At 40.8% G+C, this 25,144-nt stretch overlaps 2 protein-coding genes across 3 annotated transcripts in view; one reads left to right on the top strand and one right to left on the bottom strand.

The window, feature by feature from the left end:
- Positions 1 to 11,112, top strand: part of SOS1 (SOS Ras/Rac guanine nucleotide exchange factor 1) — an 86,343-nt gene extending 75,231 nt beyond the window's left edge. Inside the window, exons 18-22 of one of the 2 annotated variants that reach the window (XM_050951560.1) lie at positions 614 to 786; positions 1,663 to 1,779; positions 1,993 to 2,257; positions 5,310 to 5,428; positions 9,529 to 11,112. In XM_050951560.1, the coding sequence (XP_050807517.1) occupies positions 614 to 786; positions 1,663 to 1,779; positions 1,993 to 2,257; positions 5,310 to 5,428; positions 9,529 to 10,023 (1,169 nt within the window). In that variant the 3' untranslated portion in view covers positions 10,024 to 11,112. The remainder of the gene's footprint in view (positions 1 to 613; positions 787 to 1,662; positions 1,780 to 1,992; positions 2,258 to 5,309; positions 5,429 to 9,528) is intronic. The other variant, XM_050951561.1, reaches the window with a different exon arrangement.
- A 13,214-nt stretch (positions 11,113 to 24,326) lies between these two features.
- Positions 24,327 to 25,144, bottom strand: part of ARHGEF33 (Rho guanine nucleotide exchange factor 33) — a 35,769-nt gene continuing 34,951 nt past the window's right edge. The window contains exon 15 of the mRNA XM_050951564.1: positions 24,327 to 24,875. Coding sequence (XP_050807521.1) covers positions 24,738 to 24,875 — 138 coding nt within the window. The 3' untranslated portion in view covers positions 24,327 to 24,737. The remainder of the gene's footprint in view (positions 24,876 to 25,144) is intronic.

Here is a 25,144-nt window from a genome sequence, read left to right as displayed (position 1 = left end):
ACATTGCCTCACAGCATTCAAACATAACTAGATTTCCCTGTTTTTTAATACATGTGGCATGTGCTTTGTAAGTGGTAAGTAGGGTAATAGATTGATCTTGAGATTCTCATGAAAACAGGCAGTTTTCAAGGAAAGGTTTAAGATATTGCCATTATTTGTAAAGCAGACAACTCTGTCATTGATTGTGATAGAGAAAATTTTGTTTCTGTGTCTATGCCTGCACTTTAAAACTCTACGGTGGCGCAGCTGTGCCACTGTAGCATTTCATTGTAGATACTGCCTACACCAACGGGAGGGGTTCTCCCATCAGCATAGGTAATCCACCTGCCCGAGAGGTGGTAGCTAGGTTGACAGACTAATTCTTCCGTTGACCTACTGATGGCTACACACGGACTTCAGTCAGCTTAGCTATGCCATTCGAGGGTGTGGATTTTTCATACTCCTGTGCGATGTAGTTATGCCAACCTAATTTTTTTAGTATAGATCAGGCCTGAGTAATTACAATACACAAGTTTAATTCTTTAAAAGGGCTTCATATTCCAGCTGTATTCTTTATTTCCTCATAGTTTTGTACTGTAGTATCTGAATGTTCTTATTCTCTTCACTATTTTAGGAATTTATTTGACTAACATCTTGAAAACAGAAGAAGGCAACCCTGAATTTCTAAAGCGACATGGAAAAGAACTTATAAACTTTAGCAAGAGAAGGAAAGTAGCTGAAATAACAGGGGAGATCCAGCAGTACCAAAATCAGCCATACTGCTTACGAATAGAACCTGATATCCGAGTGAGTTGCATTTTCTTATGCTGAAATATTGAGAGCTTCTTTGTGGTGATTATTTCAGAAATAATTTTAATAGAGAAAATCAAAGGAATCTGTAGAGCAGGCTGTTTGCTCCTGGGTCTCAAGCTTTGTATGACACAGTGCAGGATGTCCCTTGCTCATAGGTTTTTTCACACCATAGGACACCTGTAGTAGCAGGCAGTACATGAGGCTCCTCATCTGCTGACCAGCATGATACACTGACTCCCAGTACCTTAGCCTACTGAATTTTCTGGCCTGTTTGTTCTTGGCAGAGGTCAGCAAAGCTCTCTGCAAGAGCTATGTCATTTTCCATGATCCGTGAGTGAAAATCCTGCATGTTGCTGTCTTGACAGAAGCAGAATTTAGGTAGTGTTCTTTTCTGCTGTATTAAAATATGACTTCTCCTTTCTATATTGAAGTTACTACAAATCCTAAAAAGAAAAAAAATCTTGTATATAAATTGGCACTTTCAACCCTGTTTGTAATTCATTTCTTACATACCTGCCTTAAAACACCATGTTTTCCTCATTGTAGTGAAGTCCTACGGAGAGGTGAGGTAACGCATGTGGGTTTTACTGATGTCCTCCCAAGTCAGTGGATTTCTGTGTGCTGGCAGTTTGCAAGATCTTGCCCCTGGTTTGTCAGAGTAATGGAAATTCTGAAATGATTGTCAGTTACGTTGGATATTTTTACTGATTTTTTTTTTTTAAGTTAAATTTCATGTAGTTCACCTTTGCTGAATAGTACTTACATAGTGCGTTTGAAACCACTGGGACTACTTGTATCATAAAGTATGTAGAATCTGCCCCATGAAAGTAACTTATACGATGTAATCTTCCTAAACTTCCTGTGTTTCAGAGGTTTTTTGAAAATTTGAATCCAATGGGAAATAGCATGGAGAAAGAATTCACAGATTATCTGTTCAACAAGTCATTAGAAATAGAGCCGCGAAATTCCAAGCCTCCACCAAGATTTGTTAGTATTCAGATTTTATTTTTTTTCTTAATAACTTCAAAAATGTTTCCCACAATGCAGCAGAGATTGTTTTAGAATTTATATGCATAATGATGAAGCTGCATTTAACTGATTTTGTGATGGAGATGAAGGTAATTTGATTTTTAAAATGTATACTTTCAATTCACTGCAAGGTTTTTAACTGCACAATATTGATATTTGGTATCACTGCAGCCAAAAAAATACAACTATTCCCTCAAATCTCCGGGTGTTCGTCCATCAAACCCAAGGCCAGGTACCATGAGACACCCTACACCGCTGCAACAGGAGCCAAGAAAAATTAGTTACAGTCGCATCCCTGAGAGTGAGTCAGAAAGTACAGCATCTGCACCAAATTCTCCACGAACGCCATTGACACCACCCCCTGCCTCTGCTACTTCCAGTACTACAGATGTCTGCAGCGTCTTTGATTCAGATCCTTCAAGTCCTTTTCATTCAAGTAGGTGCTAAAGCTAGGAATGCATTTAAATAATTAAGACAGTCACAGATGTTTGTCCTATTTTATGATGTAAACTGATATAATAAATTTGAAGGAGCAAAATGATCTATCTGCAGATGTTCTTGCCTCCTTGCACAATGGCAGAGGGTTTCAGTGCATTTTTACTTAGATTACGATTATCTTTAAGTTTATTGTCAAGTGAGAGATGGGCTAGGTTAGGAATCTCGCTTGCACATCATTCCATGATGGTAAGGTGATAGGGAATAGCCAGCATGGATTTGTAAAGAACAAATCGTGTCAAACTAATCTGATAGCATTCTTTGATAGGATAACGAGCCTTGTGGATAAGGGAGAAGCGGTGGATGTGATATGCCTAGACTTTAGTAAGGCATTTGATTCGGTCTCGCATGATATTCTTATAGATAAACTAGGAAAGTACAATTTAGATGGGGCTACTATAAGGTGGGTGCATAACTGGCTGGATAACCGTACTCAGAGAGTAGTTATTAATGGCTCCCAATCCTGCTGGAAAGGTATAACAAGTGGGGTTCCGCAGGGGTCTGTTTTGGGACCGGTTCTGTTCAATATCTTCATCAACGATTTAGATGTTGGCATAGAAAGTACGCTTATTAAGTTTGCGGACGATACCAAACTGGGAGGGATTGCAACTGCTTTGGAGGACAGGGTCAAAATTCAAAATGATCTGGACAAATTGGAGAAATGGTCTGAGGTAAACAGGATGAAGTTCAATAAAGATAAATGCAAAGTGCTCCACTTAGGAAGGAACAATCAGTTTCACACATACAGAATGGGAAGAGACTGTCTAGGAAGGAGTATGGCAGAAAGAGATCTAGGGGTCATAGTAGGCCACAAGCTTAATATGAGTCAACAGTGTGATACTGTTGCAAAAAAAGCAAACGTGATTCTGGGATGCATTAACAGGTGTGTTGTAAACAAGACACGAGAAGTCATTCTTCCGCTTTACTCTGCACTGGTTAGGCCTCAACTGGAGTATTGTGCCCAGTTCTGGGCACCGCATTTCAAGAAAGATGTGGAGAAATTGGAGAGGGTCCAGAGAAGAGCAACAAGAATGATTAAAGGTCTTGAGAACATGACCTATGAAGGAAGGCTGAAGGAATTGGGTTTGTTTAGTTTGGAAAAGAGAAGACTGAGAAGGGGACATGATAGCAGTTTTCAGGTATCTAAAAGGGTGTCATCAGGAAGAGGGAGAAAACTTGTTCACCTTAGCCTCCAATGATAGAACAAGAAGCAATGGGCTTAAACTGCAGCAAGGGAGATTTAGGTTGGACATTAGGAAAAAGTTCCTAACTGTCAGGGTAGTTAAACACTGGAATAGATTGCCTAGGGAAGTTGTGGAATCTCCATCTCTGGAGATATTTAAGAGTAGGTTAGATAAATGTCTATTAGGGATGATCTAGACAGTATTTGGTCCTGCCATGAGGGCAGGGGACTGGACTCGATGACCTCTCGAGGTCCCTTCCAGTCCTAGAGTCTGAGTCTATGTTCCCTTCCAGATTCTGCCAGAGCAGAATGTGGAAAGGGACATGTCCAGGGTCCCACGTATTCCATGATGCTGCAGCAATAGAATTTGCTGTCAAACCACTCCTTGATGCAGAATTGTGCTCCAGAATCTAAACTTCCATTTAAAAAAATTATGGCCAAGATGGAAAGTTTGTGGTGAATTCAGCGTCAGGGTTTTGCAATTGGTACACAGGCTGACTGGTAGTCTGTTGTTGAACAATGAAGATAAAAATTAATTTACCTCTTCTGCCTATTTCATAGGGAGGCGTTGTAGTGGATAGAGCACTGGACTGGGACTTGGAAGATCTGATTTCTATTCCCAGCTCGGCCACAGATTTGCTGGGGTGACCTTGGGCAAGTCGCTTCACCTCCCTATGCCTCAGTTTCCCTATACACGCAAAATGGGTATAATGATACTGACCTTCATTGTAAAGCACTTTGAGATCTGCTGATGAAAAGCACTAGGTCAGTGGTTCTCAACCAGGGATACGTGTACCACTGAGGTCTTCCAGGAGGTACATCAACTCATCTAGATATTTGCCTAGTTTTATAACAGGCTACATAAAAAGCACTAGCAAAGTCAAAGCAAACTAAAATTTCATACAGGATGAAAAAGTAAATAATTTTTCAGTAATAATTTGCTGTGACACATTTGTATTTTTATGTTTGATTTTGTAAGCAAGTCATATTTAACTGGAGGTGAAATTTGGGGTATATGCAAGACAAATCAGACTCCTGAAAAGGGTACAGTAGTCTGGAAAGGTTGAGAACCACTGCACTAGATAAGAGCTTAGAAGTATTATGCCTCCAGACCTGCCTAAATGTTCTCAAGAAAAATGTAGAGTTAAAAAACACAAAGTTTGCATGAAATTGAAGAATAATTGCACACAATTCCCCCCTCCACCAAATCCATCAGTTATTCCTAGACATACAAATACATCAGTTTCCCCCTCTCACTTCATTCGCTACCAGGTAAAGAGGGCTACTCATTCTGTAGTGCACTTACAATAATAATAATAATAATTAATACCTAGTTTTAGAGCAGTTCTCATCAGTATACCTCAGAATGCTTTACAAAGGAGATAAATATCACCAGCCCCATTTTCAGATTAATATACCAGGAGCACAGGGAGGTGAAGTGACTTGCCCACAGCAAAAGCCATTCAGCGGGCCAATGTCAGAGCTGGGAATAGAACCCAGATCTCCTCAGCTCTGTTCCAGTGCCCTATCTGCTGGGTCGTCCTGTCCACTGGGTCACGCTGCGTCCCATAAAATATATATTTCATAGGTAGCTTCCTTGTGTGAAACTAAAGTATCTCCATACTTTACAGCTGTTCTTTTATGAGCAAGACAAAGACATGATGATGGTGTGCTGAATTATCTCCCTTGCATTTGTATTTCAGTAAAAGCAAATTGTTGCTAATTAAGTGGTCATTAAAGGCAATCAGATGAGTAAAGGGCAGATAAAGTACATCATGTTGAAGGTTTTTGTTTTTTAAATATCCATCAGGATCTGCATCTGTGTCGTCCATAAGCTTTACCAAAATCTCTGATGAAACTTCTGGTCCTCCTCCTGTTCCTCCACGGAGACGACCAGAGTCTGCCCCAGCAGAATCATCACCATCAAAGGTGAGAAATGTGTGGGCCCAATACCTATTGCATTCAGGTGAAATGCCCAAATCAGACCTCACACATAAGCCAATGCTTGAAAAGTGAGGGTTAGGGTAAAGGAGAAAATAACTTTTAAAGAGTCATACCTTGTTAGTTCAATTAAATGGGTAAGAATAAGGAGCCATATGCCTCACACCTGCACAGTGACAGCTCTGTGCAACATTTTCTCATCTGCCCCAGGCTTAAAACTAATTACAATAGTAGCAAAACGGTCTAAATTTAGGGTTAGCAATGTTTCTTATTCTCCTGCCCTGAGCTTCTTTACTCCTATCCTGGCATTGGCTGGGATCACTTGAGGTTTCATGTAAACCTCCTTGTCCAGGAAGATAGTCCAAAAGGAGGATATGGGAAGTAAAGTGCTAAAAAATAGCAGCAATGTGAGAAGTCTTAAACCCTACAATCTTCCCTAAAAGATGAAATAAAACGTACTAACCTAATGACATCTTGTGTAATGTTTCCTCTGCCGGTTGCTATTTCTTGCTTGCCTTCATACTCGATCTCTCCTCTTTCCTCTTACTGTATATGCTTGTCTGGCCATTGGTCTTCATTTGGGACCTGATCCTGCACTTGTTGGAGGCATTGACAAAGGTCTTTTGACTTAAGTGTGAGATTATTCAGGGCCTTAGAAAATTAGGGTGAAATTATCAAAACCACTGAAGTGATATAAGAGCCCAAGTCCCATTGGCTTTCAGTGGTGACCGATATTGTACTGTCCTCTTGGCTGTTGGCAGCATACAATATTCTGTAGTCCCGTTGGCTGTCAGTGGCATAGGATCATAGAATCATAAAAATATAGGGCTGGAATGAACCTCGAGAAATCATCCAGTCCAGCCTTTTGTGCTGAGGCATGACCAAGTAAACCTTACATGTAACCTAACCAGGAAGAAGAGATAGATGAGACTTTTTTTAAAAAACTAACAAAATCATCCAAAACACAGGACTTGGTGGTGATAGGGAGCTTCAACTACCCAGACATCTGTTGGGAAGATAATACCGTAGGGAACAGATTATCCAAAAAGTTCTTAGATGCATTGGACACAACTTTTTATTACAGAAGGTGGAGAAAGTGACTAGGGGAGAAGCTGTTCTAGATTTGATTCTGACAAACAGAGGAACTAGTTGAGAATCTGACGATGAAAAGCAGCTTGGGTGAAAGTGATCATGAAATTATATCATTTATGATTCTAAGGAATGGTGGGAGGGACAAGAGCAGAATAAACACAGTGGACTTCAAGAAGGCAGACTTTAGCAAACTCAGACAATTGGTAGGTAAGACCCTGTGGGAAACAAGTCAGCGGGGAAAAAAGAGATCAGGGGTGTTGACTGGTTTTTAAAGAGATCATTAAGGGCACAAGAGCGAACTATCCCAATGCACAGGAAAGATAGGAAGTGTGGTAAGAAATCATCCTGGCTAACCAAGAGATCTTCAACGATCTGAAAGTCTAAAGAGTCCTACAAGAAGTAGAAACTAGGTCAAATTACAAAGGATGAATGTGAAAAAACACAAGTGTGTGTAAAGACAAAATTACAAAGGCCAAGGCGCAAAATTAGATTAAACTATCTAGGGATATAAATGGTAACAAGAAACATTTTACAAATGTGTGGGAAGCAAGAGGAAGACCAAAGTCAGTGTAGGCCCATTACTAAATGAGGAGTGAAAGACAATAATGAAAAACGTAGCAATGGCCTAAGTGTTAAATGCCTTTTTTGTTTCAGTTTTCACCAAAAAAGTTAGCCATGATCAGATGACTAACATAGTGAACACCGGTGTAAATGAGGTGGGATCTGAGGTTAAAATAGGAAAAGAACAAATTAAAAATTACTTAGACAAGTTAGATGTCTTCAAGTCAGTGGGGCCTGATGAAATACATCCTAGAATACTTAAGGAACTGGCTGAAGAGATCTCTGAGCCATTAGAGATTAACTTTGAGAACTCATCAAGGATGGGAGAGATACCTGAGGACTGAAAAAGGGCAAAATATAGTACCTATCTATAAAAAGGGAAATAAGGATACCCCAGGTAAGACCTGTCAGCTTAACTTCAGTACTCAGAAATATAGTGGAGCAGATAATCAAACATTCTATTTGTAAGCACTAGAAGAAAATGAGGTAATAAGTAACAGTCAACCTGAACTTTTCAAAAACAACAACCTAATATCCTTCTTTGATAGGGTAACAACCCTTGTGGTTGGGGGAAGCAGTAGATGGGCTATATCTCGACTTTAGTAAGGCGTTTGATGCTGTCTCACATGACCTTTTCATAAACAAACTAGAGGAAATATAGCCTAGGCGGACCTACGATAAGGTGGGTGCGCAACTGGCTGGAAAACTATTCAGAGTGGTTATTAATGGTTCATAATCATGCTGAAAGGGCATATCAGGTGAGGTCCGACAGGGATCTGTCTTGGGTCCAGTTCTAGTCAGTATCTTCATAAATGATTCATGATTTGGATGGTAGCATAGAGAGTACACTCATAAAGTTTGTGGACGATACCAAGCTGGGATGAGTTGCAAGTCCTTTGGAGGACAGGATTAAAATTCAAAAGGATCTTGATAAACTGGAAAAATGGTCTGAATTAAATAGAATGAAATTCAATATGGATGAATGCAAAGTACTACGCTTACGAAGAAATAATCAGTTGGACAAATACAAAATGGGAAATGACTGCCTAGGAAGGAGTACTGCAGAAAAGGATCTGGGTGTTATAGTAGATCACAAACTAAATATGGGTCAACTGTGTAACACTGTTGCAAAAAAAGCAAACATTCTGGGATGCATTAGGAATATTGTAAGCAAAACATGAGAAGTAATTCTTCCTCTTTATTCGGCACTGACAAGGCCTCATGTAGAATATTGTGTCCAGTCCTGGGCACCACACTTCAGGAAAGCTCTGGACTGTCACGATTTTGTCCACATAAGAGCAACAAAAATGATTAAAGGTCTAGAAAACATGACCTACAAGGAAAGATTGAAAAAATTTGGCTTGTTTTGTCTGGAGATGAGAAAGGAGAGGGAAATGATAGTCTTCAAGTACATAAAAGATTGTGACAACAAGGAGGGTGATAAATTGTTCTCCTTAACCACTAAGGACAGGACAAGAAGCAATGGATTTAAATTGCAGCGAACGGGGTTTGGGTTGGACATTAGGAAAAACTTCCTAACTGCCAGGAAACAGATTCCCTCGGGAGAGTACTTAACCTGTTCTTTCCCCCTTTTGACTTGCATTCCTTCCCTCTTGTTGTCAATATTAATTGTGTTGAGTATCTGGTCACCATTAACCGTTTTAGGGATGACTGAAGCAAAATAACCATAAAACACCTCAACTTTCTTGATACCATCAGTTATTAGTTCTCCTCTCCTGCTAAGCAGAGGACCTGTGCTTTCCTTTTTCTTTTTCTTTCGCCCCTGATGTTTTTAAAGAACCTCTTCTCATTGCCTTTTCTGTCCCTTGCTAGATGTAATCTATTTTGTGCCTTAACCTTTCTGATTGTGGTCATACCGTATTCTATAATGCCCTTAGCTGGCAATGGCATACAGTATGCTAGAGTTTGGTTGGCTGTCAGTGAGACGCATACAACTGAGTCACTTAGGTAATTTTGAAGATCCCACACTTTATTCTTTCTTCAGGACAAAACATCATTCATTCCCTTTCCTGTTAAACAGTATCTGCCTCTCTTCCCTCTCATTCTCTAGAGGGTACATGCCTTTGCATTTTACTCATTCCTGGGCCTCTTGCTACAAGAGGTGCCCCAGCTGAGCTGGTATTAGCTTAGAAACTGTGCAGCACAGACCACTGTGCCTCCTGCAGCCTCTAGTACTTCCTTCCCTTTCCCCCACCGCCATGTATCTTCATTCTCTCTCAGCCTGGGTCCTCTCTCCCCTGCCCCCTCCAATTGTTTAACACTTGTTGGCTGTGTCTAGTGTTTTGAGGCAGGGGCTTAGTCTTTGAACGTATTCATGTAACATGTAGCACAACCAGGGCCCTGATGGTGATTGAGGTGTTGAGGCTATCATAATACAGATGATAACCCTTAAATTAAATGTTTGTATACTTCAGATTACTTCTGCACATCTGGACAGTCCACCAGCAATTCCTCCTCGACAACCAACATCAAAAGTCTATTCACCAAGATACTCCGTGCCAGAGCGGACCTCCATATCTGATCCTCCTGAAAGCCCTCCTGTATTACCACCACGAGAACCTGTGCGAACTCCTGATGTTTTCTCTAGTTCACCACTACATCTCCAGCCACCGCCCTTAGGTAGAAAAAGTGAACTTGGCAATACCTTTTTTCCAAACAGTCCCTCTCCATTTACTCCCCCACCCCCTCAGACACCTTCTCCACATGTAGCACGGAGGCATCTGCCATCCCCTTCTTTGATACCACAGGACGTGGACCTCCATTCTGTTGAGGGGCCACCTGTCCCTCCACGACAAAGCACTTCTCAACATATCCCAAAGCTTCCTCCAAAAACTTACAAACGGGAGCACACCCATCCATCGATGCACCGAGACGGACCACCCTTGCTGGAGAACGCCCACTCCTCCTGAATTGTACCTTGTGCTGGGAGTTGCATTTTCTTGGCACTACGTCTGTTGCTGGCAATGGATGCGCTGAACCTGCTAGCGCTAAGGAGTTTGGATGAATACTCCATGCATTAAAAACTATGCTAGGTTGGGAATGCAGTGTACAGAAACTGAATTGCAGAAGCAGACGTGATCAATTGATAAACTCACTGTTCCTATTGTAGTGTGCAGGATGCTGTTCTAAAGTAATTGGACAACTGATTGTACCAGAAAACTGACTCAAGGGACTTTTCTGGCCAATAAGCGGAGACCGTGTTTTGTGTAATGATCTCTAATGTCCAGTATGGGAATGGAAAATATAGTCTTGTATCCATCAGTTCTATACAGTAACACAGTTATTAGAATGAAAACATTATGCACTTTTTTAAAAATCTCAAACAGGGAACTTTATATCCTTCTTAATTTCCTTTTCACTTTACTCCCTGCTTTAAAATACTCTCCTAAAATCATGAAAAGGACTGTGAGGAAGATCTGTGGTACCTAACCATGTTAGAACTAAGGCATAGCACTGTATTGCGGTCCTGTTTACAAATTGTTACAGTGAATAGTGTGGGTACCTAGGCTTCACCAAAGAGGTACTTTATTATTATTTTATTAAATATTATGGTGCCAGTTGAAAAAGAAATTATTGCCAGGAAGCATAATGGGTAATTATTGCTTTCTTTAAACGGAGCAGATTAAAGTCTTATGTCATTAAAATGACAGCAAAATTTTAAAAAACAGCACTATTGTCTGAAATATTCTGCTACGTTTAGAAGACTGTTAATCTGTGCTAGGTTATATCACATTCTTTTTAAGGTTTACCGATAATCCATTTCATGCCTTGTAACTATTCTTCTTTAATCATGCCATGAAAACAGTCATTTGTGAAACGGAACACTTGCTGGCCATCTTCCATAGTTATTGTCATGTTTTACTAACCATAGATTAATCAGCATACGTAGAATTGCCTTGCATTTGCATAAATCATGTGTATATAGTGAATGTTGCATAAATATGCTTGCAGATTGTTTTTAATTTAATTGAAATAAAGATACACATTTGTTTGGCTGACATACGTTAAATTATTACATGGACAAATGTACAATTCAGTTTTCCAGTTAAAAATGCTGATAAGGAGATAAAAGCACATGTTGTGGTACATGTTTTTTCGTAGTTCAGTGTATGTATTTTAGTAATAAAGAACAGTCTAAAGAGAAGTGAGGTTTTGGCATGTGAAACAAAGTTTAGTTAGAATGACAAAGCTGGGTTACTCAAAGCGAATTACTGTACATGTTTTTAAATTTCCCAGACATGTCTGTAGTTTGTTATAGAATTTCAAACTTTGTCTTAAAAACTATTAATCTTTACAGTAGCTCTTTACTATGTCAGAAGTGTACATGACAGAACATTTACCTGCAGAAATATCATGACATGGATTATCCCTAAACCTGTGTACTACTCTTCTGATTCTAACCAATACTGTGACAGTAATGCATGCCAGTTATTGAAGAAAAGAAGCTTTATTAATCTCCTCTACCATAATCTTTGTGAAGTGTGCAGTATCTCATCTTTATTTAATAAGAGTCATGGGTCGTAGTAAAATTATATCATGTTTCCTGTTGGATAAAAACAAAATACATTTCAGCAACCCAGAACACCGTGTCGTTAGAGACAGTTTCAGTAGAGCAAATCATGATGGAAATCTACTATTTTAGTAACTTTCTACAATGCCATTAGAGTAGTGGAATATGCACCATGATACTACAGTTTGGTCTTTACATTTCAAAAAGTGTTTTGATTTCAACAGCATTAAGCAGCATATTTTGTCATAGCCAAACATTGAGAATTTGTCAGTTGTATATTTGTGTATATCTTTAACATTTCTATTTTGAAACATGTTTTTCTGCCCCCTCCTCCACAAAAAAGTAACTTTTTCCTTTATAAGTAAGATTTATAAACTCGGCTTCAGAGGAGGACATTCTTACATATGTATTTTATTTAATCCTATCCTATAAGAAATGTAAGTGAAGTTCCCAGTTCTTCAAATCTAACCAAGAGTAATGAATACCCTTGGTGCAATGTGTTAGAAGTTGCTGACTTTCCAGGAGAAAGCCAAGGAGCTCTCCAATATTAGTCAGATGTTCAGAACCCTATTGCCTGTCCTCTGCACTCAAAACCATGGCCCCTGTCATTACCAAAGTAGGCTAGATAGGTAGAATGGCCTAGTGGATAGGGTACTGCAGTTATATGGCACAGACCTGCATTTAGTTCCTGGCCTAGCCCCAGCCTTCCTGTGTGCACTAAGACAAGTCATTTAATATTCTCTGTACCTCCGTTCCCCATTTGCAAAATACTGCTAATACTTCCCTACTTTACAGTGCGGTTGAGGATAAAAATCCATAGAAGTTGATTAGACACTCTGGTGATGAGGATCATGTAAAAGGCTAGATTAAACTCCCTCGGAGCTCAGCAACACTGCTCAATCATCCGCTGTTTACCAGTGTATGGCACACCTACAACGTGCTGCCTGAACCACAAAGTGTGACAAACCAGTACCAGAACTCAAATCCTTGTGTCTAGGAGGAGAATGTTGAACACAACTGCTGAGCCACTGGCCTCTCAGAACTTGTCAAATTTTATTTGTATTTTCAAGAAATAACTTTTTTTTTTTTAATAACATGGAAGAATTTCACATTTGGACAAGTTTGCATTGATTACTGATTATGGGGGTAAAGCAAATATCCCTGAAAAATGGCAGGGAAAATGGCATCATTTTAATTGGTCATATTGCCAGATTATTGATAAAATGATCTTGAATAATAGCAAGGAATGATGAAGCATCTTAAGCCAACAGCTGGCTAAATGGATTTCTGTATAACTGCCGAGCCCAAATTAAAAGTCTGACACTGTTCACAAGTCAGAACTGTACTGGTGCAGAGTATTGGTTTTCAGCCATTGGGTGTTTGTGTGGAGGGTGGGGAGGGGGCATAGGAGAAACGAAGTCCATTAATGAGACATGAAAGTGCAATATTTGAGCATGTTTGAAGTCTCTCCCTAAAGTATCTCTGATTTAGAGTGTAGTGCAGCAGTGTAGGAGAAAGAAATCCAATCTTTTTTTCCCCCAGAAGTGAAAACTGGGTGTTAAAAAGAAAAGTTCTCCATTAGTAGTTTGTAAATGTTAGTATTTCAGATGCTGGAAACTTTATTTCAAGTTAAACTTATAATAAAGTGCAAGGAAAAGTTATTTTAACACATGGTTGTCAGGCAAAGAATTACTGTTGTCATGGCACTCAACAGCCCAGGCATGATTCTGCAGTCTCTCTTTGGAGAGAATTTTGTCTTTGCTTCAGAATCAATACCATGAAATCATTGAGAATGCTCCCATAAACTAGAAACCACTTCGCTTGTTCTCTCTAGCAATTGTTTCTAAATTCTTGTTTAACCATCGTTTTTAAAAAAAGAAACGAGAGGTCTGTGCCCCCAACACAAATCTAGTTATGCCTTTACTCTCTCGAGCTTTTGTTTATCATAATTGTCGATTGTATAGTTTGTTGCTTTTATGCAGGCAGAATCTTAAATCAGGCTTTTCTTACCAGTAAACTCTAGTATCACTTTTACTCAGTTGGGACTCTATCCAAAATTTACTGAAATCAATGGGAGTCTTTCCATTGACTTTAGCAGGCTGTGGATCAGGCCCTTAGTGTTCTTTTGAAAGATGGTTCTATTTTCCTGTATTCAGGGAAGTGTTTTTTTGGTACCACTAGGGCTGTTTAAATGAACCGGCTTTGCCGCAGTCCCTGTAGCAGAGCTAATGCCGGGCAATAGAAATTCCAGTTCTTTCTGCTCTTGGTATTGTCTTATCCTAGCATAGCAAATCTTGTAAGCAACCTTCCACGTTCGTAGCAGTCGTGCATTGAGATACTCCACCAGGAAAACTCCCCCTTGCTAATCAATGTCTGTCTTCGTAACAATGTTCCTTAATACTTTGTTGCTGTGATCAGTGCACTTGGTCTGTGGTATGTAAAAATCATGCTTTGGTTTCCCTCTCAAAATTCATACCTTTTTCAGCTAACAGGGAGGGTCTTGCAGAAAAAAAATGGGCCGCTTCTTAGATTTTTCTCTTTAAACACCCTATTTCAACAGTATTTGATATGTGGGCTGTAGTTCTTTTAGCTCTATTAGCTAAGGAAAGAAACATGTGGCCCCATACACTTATAAAAGCTAAAAGCACTTGTAACTTGGTTTGTAAATTTCATGCCTTATTTTCCTTTTTTTTTTAAATACCTTAAAGTGCATTTTTCTGTCAACTGTGAGCAAATTTCTCTTTTGCCTTTAATGAAAAATAGTGCATTAAGTAGCCAATTGCTGCAAAATCAAGTGAACAAGGAATAAGATTGCATTTGACTCCGTAACACACAAACATGATGTCATGCACCAGGTGACTGAAAGGGGCAGGGGGGGAAGTCCTGTGCCAGATGCATGCCAGTTTTAGTAGCTGCCAAATGTGCCTTTTTATTAAGAACATCTGTAATTTTTTTCAGAACAAGGTAAATTATGTGGACAGAGAGGTTCTTTTGGACAAATTTGTTTGGGTCTCTTACTAGAGAACAAGCCTGTTTCTGTTTGTCAAAGTAAATTGTACAAATTTTAAGTTTTGATAAGTTTGTGTGTTGTGGTATATATGTGTGTTTGCCTTTGTTTAATGGCATGGTTATTTGCTAAAATGATTAAATGTCAAAAAGCGATGTCAGTCCAACCCAAATGTAAGAATAAAGCGGTAATCTTTAACTGGCATGTCTTATGACCTGCGTACCTAACCATGTCTGTAGGTGATCTTTGTATGCTTTGTCTGCAATGATATTCAGATTGCATTTAAAGTGAAAATTAATAGTGGCTGTTATTTTTCGGCATTAAAAAGATATGTTCTAAAAATAAAAATGCCTTACATATCCCATAAGTGTATACTTTTGCATATGTAAGATAGGATGAACATCTCACTAGTTTGACGCAGTGATTGTGAAAGATTAATGCTGTGCGTCATATTAAGGACATTTGTCAGTCTTCAGCAGAGTTATATGTAATCATTTCAGTAATTTGAGAACTAGGACGTGATAGCCCCGTGATGGAAACTTTGCAGAGGAGTGGAGAAGCATGCAAAATACACTTAGTGGGAGAAACAAAGTGAATGCATTTATAATATTTTACAACTGCAGCAATTGCAGGACTGATATTATATTTCGTTTCTCTCATTCTGCACCTTTCCATTTTAACTTCCTATTTTAAAGAACTGATAACTTGGGGATAAAATTCACTCTGTTGAAATTTAATGCACGGATGCCTATAAAATCTCAGAGAGAGGGCCTAAATCTGTCTCGATGTTGAACTAGATAAGAGTGGATCACTGGTCAATTCTGTCTAATATCCTTTGTCTAACAACCAGAACTATATGCTTGGAAGGAAGTGTACACCCGCCCTCCCCCCACACACACCCATCAGAACTTGCTGAATAACAACAATTCATGAAAAACATTCAGGGGGGTGGGAGGGGAGACCAAAACTCAACAATATTCAAAACCAAGCAAACAAAAAAAACAAACCTCACTCATAATGGGCAATTCCGTAATCACTTGCCCATGGGAGCAAAATTCTAGTCACTTCCAGTTAGTGTTGGGACACTGACTTCCTCTGAACTGTGTGTGCGTGAGTGAGAGAGAGACATTTTAAAAAATATTTCTAAAACGTACTGAACAGTCACTGAAGTCTGAAAGAAGAGGGAGAAAGTAAAGCAGAATCTCTTTAAGCTTCTTTCAAATAATTAAAAATCCACTCTCCACCAAACATATAGTGTAGTCAGTGGCACTGCACTAGGTGAAATCTGACCTGTAGCTCGAACTACTCCATGTTCACTCAGTCTTTTGTCTCTCCAGTGAAACCACCGGCATGGGTGCCAGCTGGGATGTGAACTCCTGTTCACTGAAGAGCTGGCCTGGCCCCTCCAGACATACAGGATGCAGAACAGCTGTTATATGCTTTCAGTTGGATTGACTTGGTTTGGATTTTAAGTGGTAAGTGGCTTGGTATCCTATAGCAAATCCACTCAGCCATCCCAATCTTGAATATTTGTATGTTTCAATCATGTGGGACATGTCAGTCAGCTGAGTGCTTGGCTACCCCTTAGTAATGAGGATCACGGGCCCTGGGTGTGTTAGGGATTTGAGAAGGAGTTTGCAGTTCAGGTTTTGGTGATGTGGAACCCATCCATCTACTAATGCATTGATGTACCATCCCTATGCTAATTCCTGGCTTTTTAGTTGCTGTGGGAGCCATGTTGCCTTATGCTAATTCCTTTTCCTGCTACTCCTTCAGCTTGTAAATTACACTCATCTTTCATACTAGCTGGGACTATACTACTTAATGACTCGCACACACCCCTTTATAGCCACTCTCACCAAAGCCAGCGGCCAAAAGAGGCGCTATCTGCTGGGTTCCCCAAGGCCAGATGATGATGGGACTCTCTTAAAGCCAGCCAGCCAGCCAGCCAGTGTGCTGATGCCCCAAATTAAATGATCCCCCATTTCTGGTGCCTCCTGCAGGTGATCAGGTGCTGTTGAATCACTAGTGCAATGGGAACATTGAAAGGGAAACCCCTTAGGGTGAATGTTTGAGACACACTTGGCTGGAGGGGAATAATTTTATGCAACCATAGCTCTGCCCCTGTGGGTGCTGGGCTCTCCTGTGCCCAGACTGCATCAAGGCATCTTCTTTCCAAGAAAGAAGAGACAACAACTCCGTCCCCTCTGACTGGGGGTGCAGGCTTATCTTCCCTTTTGCTCCTGACTTTCTTAATGTCAGTTTGCTTCTGGCTGGGGCAGCGTGCCCCATAGCCAGCGGGCAGTGCAAAAAACCAGCAGTGCTTTCCAGTCCTTAGGGTTATTTAAAAGCAAAGTTTATTTGTTACAGAAAGGAAACAAGGCTAGAGCGCACTTGTCTCAAAGCAAGCGCTGGGCCTTAGCCTGTGGATGCACGGTGAGCAAGACAAGGACTGAGCACCCTTCACACATTTTGTTTACATTTTGCAGACATGGAGCCGATACCAGGCGGAATCTGTGACATTTCCAAGGACACTGCAAAACGGGACAAGAAGTGATCCAGGAGCAGAAACGTACCATCCACTAGTTAATTTCTGAGCTCATTAAAACAGCAGCTAAAAACAGTAAGTATTTTACAGGGAAACAAGTGTCTACATTTCCCAGGTTGCTCTCAGCTGCTCCCATCTGTCAGCTTTGCCATTCTGAGAGTACCTCCCCCTCTCTTGACCCAGGAGATTTTATGGGGGCTCCGTCCTTTCCCAAGTTTCTGCCAGTGCCTGCTCCTTGGTGCTCTCAGGAGATGTAAGAGCAGCTTAGTACTATGGAGGGGAAAGGCCTGTTCATGCAGGAGACCTAAAGGCACAAGCAGCAGATCCCTTGGTAATGGCACTGTGTTACATCTCTGATGCAGTTTAAAATCCTAGGTCAATATTCCTCTGCTGTGTGATGTTCTTCCCACACACACACACACCCCCACCCACTCACGCAGCTAAAGGTGCCTCCCCATCAAGGCACTCCCTACACAGCTGGGCACATAATCTCTAAACAAAAGGGTGTCAGGTCCCGGTGACATTGCCATTGGGGTGTTACACATCACAGGGAACTGAAAAAGGAGGCCAAGTCCTTCTTACTGCAGCTAAAAATGAGGACAAACCCTCAATTAAAAAATATTTCATAGAAAGTATTGCATGAACCTTAAATTGTCTACTACTTGTATTTTTTTTTTCCCTGCATGCCAGACTCTAATAGCATCTTATTGTTGAGGAATACTGGAAACCTGTTTTTGAACTCAGCATTTTCAAAACTGCAGTAACTCTGTTGTTTGGTTTTCACTGTATCCACGTCCAGTCAATTACTCTCATCTTGTCAGATGGAATTCATTAACAAAACTACCCTTTCAGTGTATGCATTGCTACATGAAATGGAAAGTATGTAAGAACCAATTTTATTCAAATTCTTTGTTTCCACATCTATTTGGCTTCGTCATTTTGAAAAGCTTGAGGTTTTTCTCATCAGCACTTGTACAGTCTTGAAATTTAGGAGATGACATGACTTTGATTGTACACAATTTTGCATATAACTCATCCATGTCAATAACTATCAGTTTTGCGGACTTCAACAGCTTCTGTAAACTCTTCAAAAGAAAACTTTTGGCAATGATAAGACAGACAGTTTCTTGTGCACATCATTTTCAGTGAGGTCATAACTGTTTCGTAAATGCTTTTGAGCTCAGTGATTAAAAAAGCAGAAAATCTGTTTCACACAATTCCTTCATTAACTTTCATTGAGATTCTTCAGTTTGGAGTTCAGAAAGTAACCATATAATTTGTCATTTATACTGCATTCTCGTTTCTTGTGGACATCAGTTCAAACAATGAGGTTAGTGTGAATGAGTTTGACTCCAGAGCTTCACTACTGTCCGAATTATTTTAGAGCCTGACTCAAGAAGAAACAGTACAATTCAGCAATTTCATTCTTCCCTCCTTCGTCTCCAAAACTATCCCAGATTACTTTAGGGGTTTCATCTTCCCCCAAAGATAGAAAATAACTTGCAAGCCCGTTCTAACACACCGCCAGTCAGTAGCAGGTACAAGGACAGCCAAGGTGTGACTACATAACATAACATAGACTTTTACTGTGTTCTATCCCAGCAAATTCGCAAAACTCTGCCAGTTATTGAACTCTCCATGAGCAAATGCTAAAATGGCTGTAAACGTTTAAACTAGGTTTTCTACAGCAACGTTGCATTTGGTCATTGCAAATCTTGTGTTGACATAAACTAAACACATGGCAGCAAGAAGATCACTGTTGCTCTCTTTCAGTTTTGGAAAACACATTTAGAATATTTAACACACATTGTCTCCCTGTGTGCTGACTTGTTCGATCATTTTAGTTCGAAGTCATCAATCCTATTGCCTGTATTAGTAGCGAATGCTTAGGACGTTCCATGACAGTCTTTGTTAAAAATCTAAGAAACAATATTTAATATCAGTAATACAATGGAAATACCTTAAAACAAGCGGGGAGCATTTCATGGAACCTTTGCTGGAGGAGTCAGTGGCCATCAGATAACAAATGTAGTTCTTTTAGCAATTTTTAACTCATTGAAAATAGTTCTATTCACTTCTGCTGTGCAATCCACACTTAGATAAGAGTGGTGGTGCTTGACCACATGAAATGTTTAGTGAGTTCTGCTGCAGTAACTCTGTCAAGGGTGGGCCATAAACTTTTGAAAACACTTGGAATGTTTAGACTTTTTGTAACAGCTTTTGTGTTTTGATTTCTGTTTGGCAGTTTCAACATTTTGTATTACAGGACCTTTTCCACAAACTGAAACATCAGTGTCACACTTCCAATAGCTGCAAGATGCAGAGTTCTCTCCTTTCTTATTTCTTTCAATTAATTTAAATTATTTTTCTCAGGCGCCTGAGAAACTACTTTTTCTTTTCAACATGGTGATTCCCATGATAATCTGAAATTTTACATTCAGCAATCCTTCCTGTTACTTGCAAGAGCAAGACTCATGGAGTGATAGGATCAGAAGGAACTCTGTCAGATGGGTGGGGATTGTGAGCAGTAGGACCCCCTCCCGATGTATGAAGTATAGTGCACTAATGCAGTGTAAAATGAGTGTTATCAGAGGAATTGGTTGAAGTATTGTAAATCCACAGGAGCACTATTCTGTTTCACGTGCAAACTCTTTTAATCATCCGACGACCCCAGGCATTTCCCAATGGAAAGAAGCAAGAGGAGAGGTTTTGTTCTCAAGAAAACAGTGTGGAACATCACAATGGCTAGTATGTTCACAAAGCAAGCATCGGATGGACAGGGAGATGGTACAGTTGCTTCTAGCACAAACTGCTTCCTGGGAAGACGTTTTAAGGTGTATTGTGATAGTTAAGCTTCTCGCTGAACATGATTCATATTTAGAGAAAGGGAGGAAGTTACCAACTCTCCTCAGAACAGAAATGATCTAGGTATTCTTAAAGCATCACTAAAATTGACCTATTTCTAAGTGAGCACGTGAAACACTATGGAAACATAGGGAAAGTTCACCCATCCTAGCTGTCAAAACCAATCTGTGATGAGTTCATTGAGGTAATGAAACATAAGGTTTTAGAATTCATTGTCAGCGAAGTCAAACAGGTGAAACACTTCTCTTTGGCAATACATTAAAGTCTGGACATCACTCATGTTAATCTGTTATCTGTCATTTTACAATACTGCTCACGTGGTGCTGTGTGTGAGCATTTCATTGGGTTTATACCAATTGAAAGCCACACCGTCAATTCGCTGCTCCAGACAGTGATATTTTTATTGGACGTAAACAATATTGCTATTGAAAATTGCAGAGGTCAGTCATCCGATAACACAAGTAACATCTGGCATTGGCCGCTGTCGGAAGACAGGAGGATATTGAGCTAGATGGACCCGTGGTCTGACCCAGTGTGGCGGTTCTTATGTTCTTACCGTGTCTGGAATGTACGATCATCTTCAAAATCAAAAGGTCAGATCAAAAACTAAGCCCACTAGCTGTGTATGTGCCAGGCACAGCTCATTTTGTGAACTTAGTTGGAACTTGCAGCATTGATTCTTGCATGAAAGCCATAAACTTTTTCAGTTTTGTTCAGAAAGTTTTTTTTTTTTTAATGCAGCATCACCCAGGAAATGGCAGCTTCTGTGCAACAATGCTATCAAGTGTGAGCAGAGAACTCTTTTTGCTCTAAAAACCATTTTGAAGTCAAGATGGTCCTGTCATGCTGAATCTTGTAAAACAATTGTAGTAGATTATGAAGGCATTCAACATTGTTTGAAAGAAACAATAGACAATGCCAAGGAAAACAGTAAAACTGGAAGAGAGGCACAGTAGTTGTACAAGGAAATGAGCTGAGTGCAGTTATGAATATCTTATAGACTGTGATACTAGCAAGCTTTGACAAGAGTGTAAAGCTTCAAAAGCCAGATCTGGATCTTGCTGCTGTTCATTCGCTGACTTCCTTGCAAGAGTTTGTCACAAGGTTACAGTCTCAGTTTTGACCATTTTTGAGACGCAAGCAAAAAATTGGGACATGATGATAAGTCTTATGGAATACAAATGTACCGTAAAACAAAAATTTCCAGACGGTGAAAGTGACACTACAAGAAAGAAGGAAATATGAGGTTAAATGTTTTTATGTTATCCTCAATAAACTAAGTTGGAAACTAAAAAAGAAGCGAATGTTATGCTGAACTATCTGCAAAATTTGGCTTCCTTATTTTTCTTGAACAAGTACGAAGTGAAGAAGAGATGCAAACATGCACTCAGGCAATGCTCAACGCTTACCCGAATGATCTAGAGCCTGGTCCTTTTGCTGAAATGTTCTGTTTTTCAGCATTTATAAGATAATGTGACATGCAAGATAAGAGTGCTGCTGGAATCATCACATTTTTATATGCTGACTATCTTCATTGTGTTGCGACTGTATTTGATTGCAGCCATTGCCAACTGAAGCAGAGCAATTGTTCTCTAAGCTTGCCTTCATCAAAAAAAAAAATCTTTGGTCAACTACAGTAGAAGTGAAGCTTAATGCTCTTTCTATCATGTCAATTGAATGGGATTTACTGTGCACAGTGTCATCTGAGGATACAATAACTGAATGTGCAGCTCGTAAAGCTCACAAGATGTCAGTTTGAACGAGCAACATTTTCATTTGACTCAATGATTTATGTTTTTATGTTTATCCAGGAAATATATAACCAGTTCATTATCTCTGATTATCTTTTCATGTTTATTCAGTATCATATGTGACTTGTTGATTGTCATAAGCTGGTACTTTTTTCTCTCGTTAATACTGAGAGGCCTCCAAAAAACATTAGCTCCTGCCCTCCAATCTCATTAATCCGGCCCTGTGTTCCAAAGGGCTCTGTCCTTGGCCCTCTTCTCTTCTCCCTCTACAGCTTTTGCTGGATAATGCCATCCAAACACACAACCAACTATCATCTCTGTGCCAATGACTCTCAGATCTACCTCTCTCCTTTAGACTGCCTCCTTCTGTCCAAACTAAAATCTGGTCCAGTCTCTCTGATGACATCTCACAGATGTGTAGCCACCAGCTCAAGCTAAACTTGGCTAAAACAGAACTTCTAATTTCCCCCTGAAAACCCTCTTTCCTACTTCCTTTCTCAATCACTGTGGACAACACCACCATCTTGCCTGATATTCAGGCCTGCAATAGGGTGTCATCTTGAACTCAGAGCTCTCTCTAAATCCTCACACCCAGGCTATGTCTAAATCTTGCAGATTCCTGCTGCACAACATCTCTTAAGATACGGCCTTTCCTGTCCATCCACACAGCTAGAACTCATCCAAGTTCTAATCTCACATCTTCATTAATGCAACATCCTTTCCTCTGTCCTTGACTAATGTCATCTTGTCCCGTTCATAACCACCCTGAATGTTGCTGCGAAGATCAGTGTCCTAGCCCGTCACTTTAACCACACACCTCTCCCTTTGCATCCCTTCATAGGCTCCCCCTTCTCTCGTGTATCACACACAAGCTACTTGTCTTCACTTCCAAAGCTTATCCCCACCTACCTCTCATCTCTCATTTGCTGTTGAGATGTCAACTCCCGCCTGCGATCGGCCCATGATGCCAGCCTCCATTGCCCACTTGCTGCATTTTCAAACAAGCCCCTCAGTGCTTTCTGCCATGCTGCCCCTCGCCCTGGGGAGGAGCTCCCCATAGACAGCCACAAAGCGACCTCATTGTCCTCCTCAGTGTCTACAAACAGCTTGATTCCATTAGGCAGCAGGTGTGCAGACAGCACTGCTGATCATGCTGACCTGGACTGTTGCACTGTTCGTGTTCTCCTGTCTGTATCTGTCTGAGTCTTCTCTCATACTTGGCGTGTCCCCCAACAGTTTACAATCTGTGTCTTTGTTCTGTGTTTGTACAGCCCCAAGCACAGTTGGGTCCTGGTCCATGACGAGGGTTCCTTTGTGCTATTACACTACAAATAAATAAAAACTGTTATTCTACTAATAGAGGGAAAGCTGAGAAGAACTCAACAGGTTTGTCTCTCTGAGGGGTCATCCTTTCTTTTCCTGTAGCCAGATTTCAACCTTGTCACAATTCAGACGCACCAGCCATACAGTGGTGCCCAATCCCAAGGTGGCAGTGGAACGGGCCAGCCCAGGCCACCTTTTAGGTCCAGGGCCCCATTTATAATTTTGATAGGAGGATTCTGATATACTAGTCAATCTCATCTCCAGTGTAAGTACCCAGGGAAACGGCAAGAGATCCATGCAGCCTTATGGTTCTGGGGGTTGGGCACTTTACTCATACGTTCTATACCTTTCCTTTACCTTGTGTTGCTCCTGTTTAGTTTGTAAGCTTGTTGGGGCGGGGGCTGTCTCTGACTCGATACAGGGCCGAGCACAACGAGGTCCAATCCCAGGTGGCATTCGAGGCGCTAGAGTAACACAAATCCATAAACACTCTGCCTCCAGAGTTACAGCCGTACATAAACAACTGCTCTTGCTGCCAGGGCTCAGTACGTACAGCACTTAGGAAGGGCACAGATTTCCTTCTGTTCCTTTTTTTCCTTTTAAGGTAACTTTGTGTCGCTCTCATTTTTGAGGCTAAGGGTTTGCCATGGCGTGAGCAGGGGGGAAATCATGGCTTTGTTATGGAAAAAAAAAACAAAAAAACTGTCCTTACACCTCAGGAAACACTTGTAACTGGTGATGCATGGAACTAACTGATTCCAGGTTAATTCACAAGATACTGCATAGGCCAGGGAAGGTACAGAGCTTTCATACAGTCATGATTATTCACCATAGCAGCATTGGAAGCCTCAGCCAAGATCACGACCCCATTGTGCCAGGTGCTGTACAGACACACAGTGAGTCGTAGACCCCAGGGTGAGTTTTCTATAGCACAAAAATAAAAAAGAAAAGGGGATATGTAAACTGCATATGTGACCAAGTGCCTTGCATAATGGGGCCATGATCACTAAGGGCTGCCAAAATACAAATATATCATACGAACATGGCAGCAAGAGCAACTGTTCCTACAGCACTGAAACGATCAGAGGGAATCATGCAAAATGAAAGTTACAGCAGAGCCGCCAGGGATGGTGACGTTCAAAAAGCAAGGGTCCATCCGAAGCTCATAGCTGATCAGAACCTCTCAGCCCTGCAATATCAAGCTGGGAATCCTGTTCAGCCAAGTTCTTCCCGCTTCCAGTCAGGCTGAAAACCTACAAGTGCAGCCTCTCCCACGTGCACTTCCACTCTGGGGCCTCAAAGGAACGTGGCAGGGCAAAGAAAAATGATTTGAGAGTGGGAGTTGCTAGAAAGCTGAGTTAGGTTTTGGGTGAAGGCTCAGTGGGTTCCTATTGTCACCAAATCAATTTGCCCCACCCCTAACAATCTCCGTTTCGATCTACCGTGCACCCTTCCGCTGTTTTAGGGAGAGCAAGATGCTGTTGTGAGTCCCCCCTCTTTTCTATTGTGTTGGCCATGGACCTGGAAGTTGCAGCCTTGGATTGTTTTCTGTCTGCAATCTCAGGGCTCAGGGGAAGAGCTGTAGCAGTTAGATCACTGCCCACCTCCTGCTGGACTGCTCATTTCTTTTTGAAGAGCTTGCGGAAGGAGCTGCGGAAGCCCCCTTTGGGATCCTGCCGCGGGTTGTGCTCGCTGAAGGATGTTTGTTCGTTGTCATCCTTCTGGCAGAACCTGATGTTGTCTTCTGCATGTAGCTCCTAAAATGGAAAAGATGGTTTAACCAGAATTTACAACCTCACCCTTCTCTCCGCAGTGGAGGAAACGGAGGAACCTGACAGCCAGGTCATGTTGAGGAGTCTGGTTTCATAGATTCCAAGGCCAGAAAGGACTATTGTGATCATCTAGTTTTAACTCCTGTATAATACAGGCCATAGAACTTCCCTACATTAATTCCTGTTTGAACTACAGCATATCTATTAGCAAAAGCATCCACTCTGATTTTAAAATGGCCAGTGAGGGAGACTCT

The sequence above is a fragment of the Gopherus flavomarginatus genome, chromosome 4, assembly GCF_025201925.1.
Source record: "Gopherus flavomarginatus isolate rGopFla2 chromosome 4, rGopFla2.mat.asm, whole genome shotgun sequence".
Classification (NCBI taxonomy): domain Eukaryota; kingdom Metazoa; phylum Chordata; order Testudines; family Testudinidae; genus Gopherus; species Gopherus flavomarginatus.
Note: the sequence above shows the minus strand (reverse complement) of the source record. Positions and strands in the feature narration are given on the sequence as shown.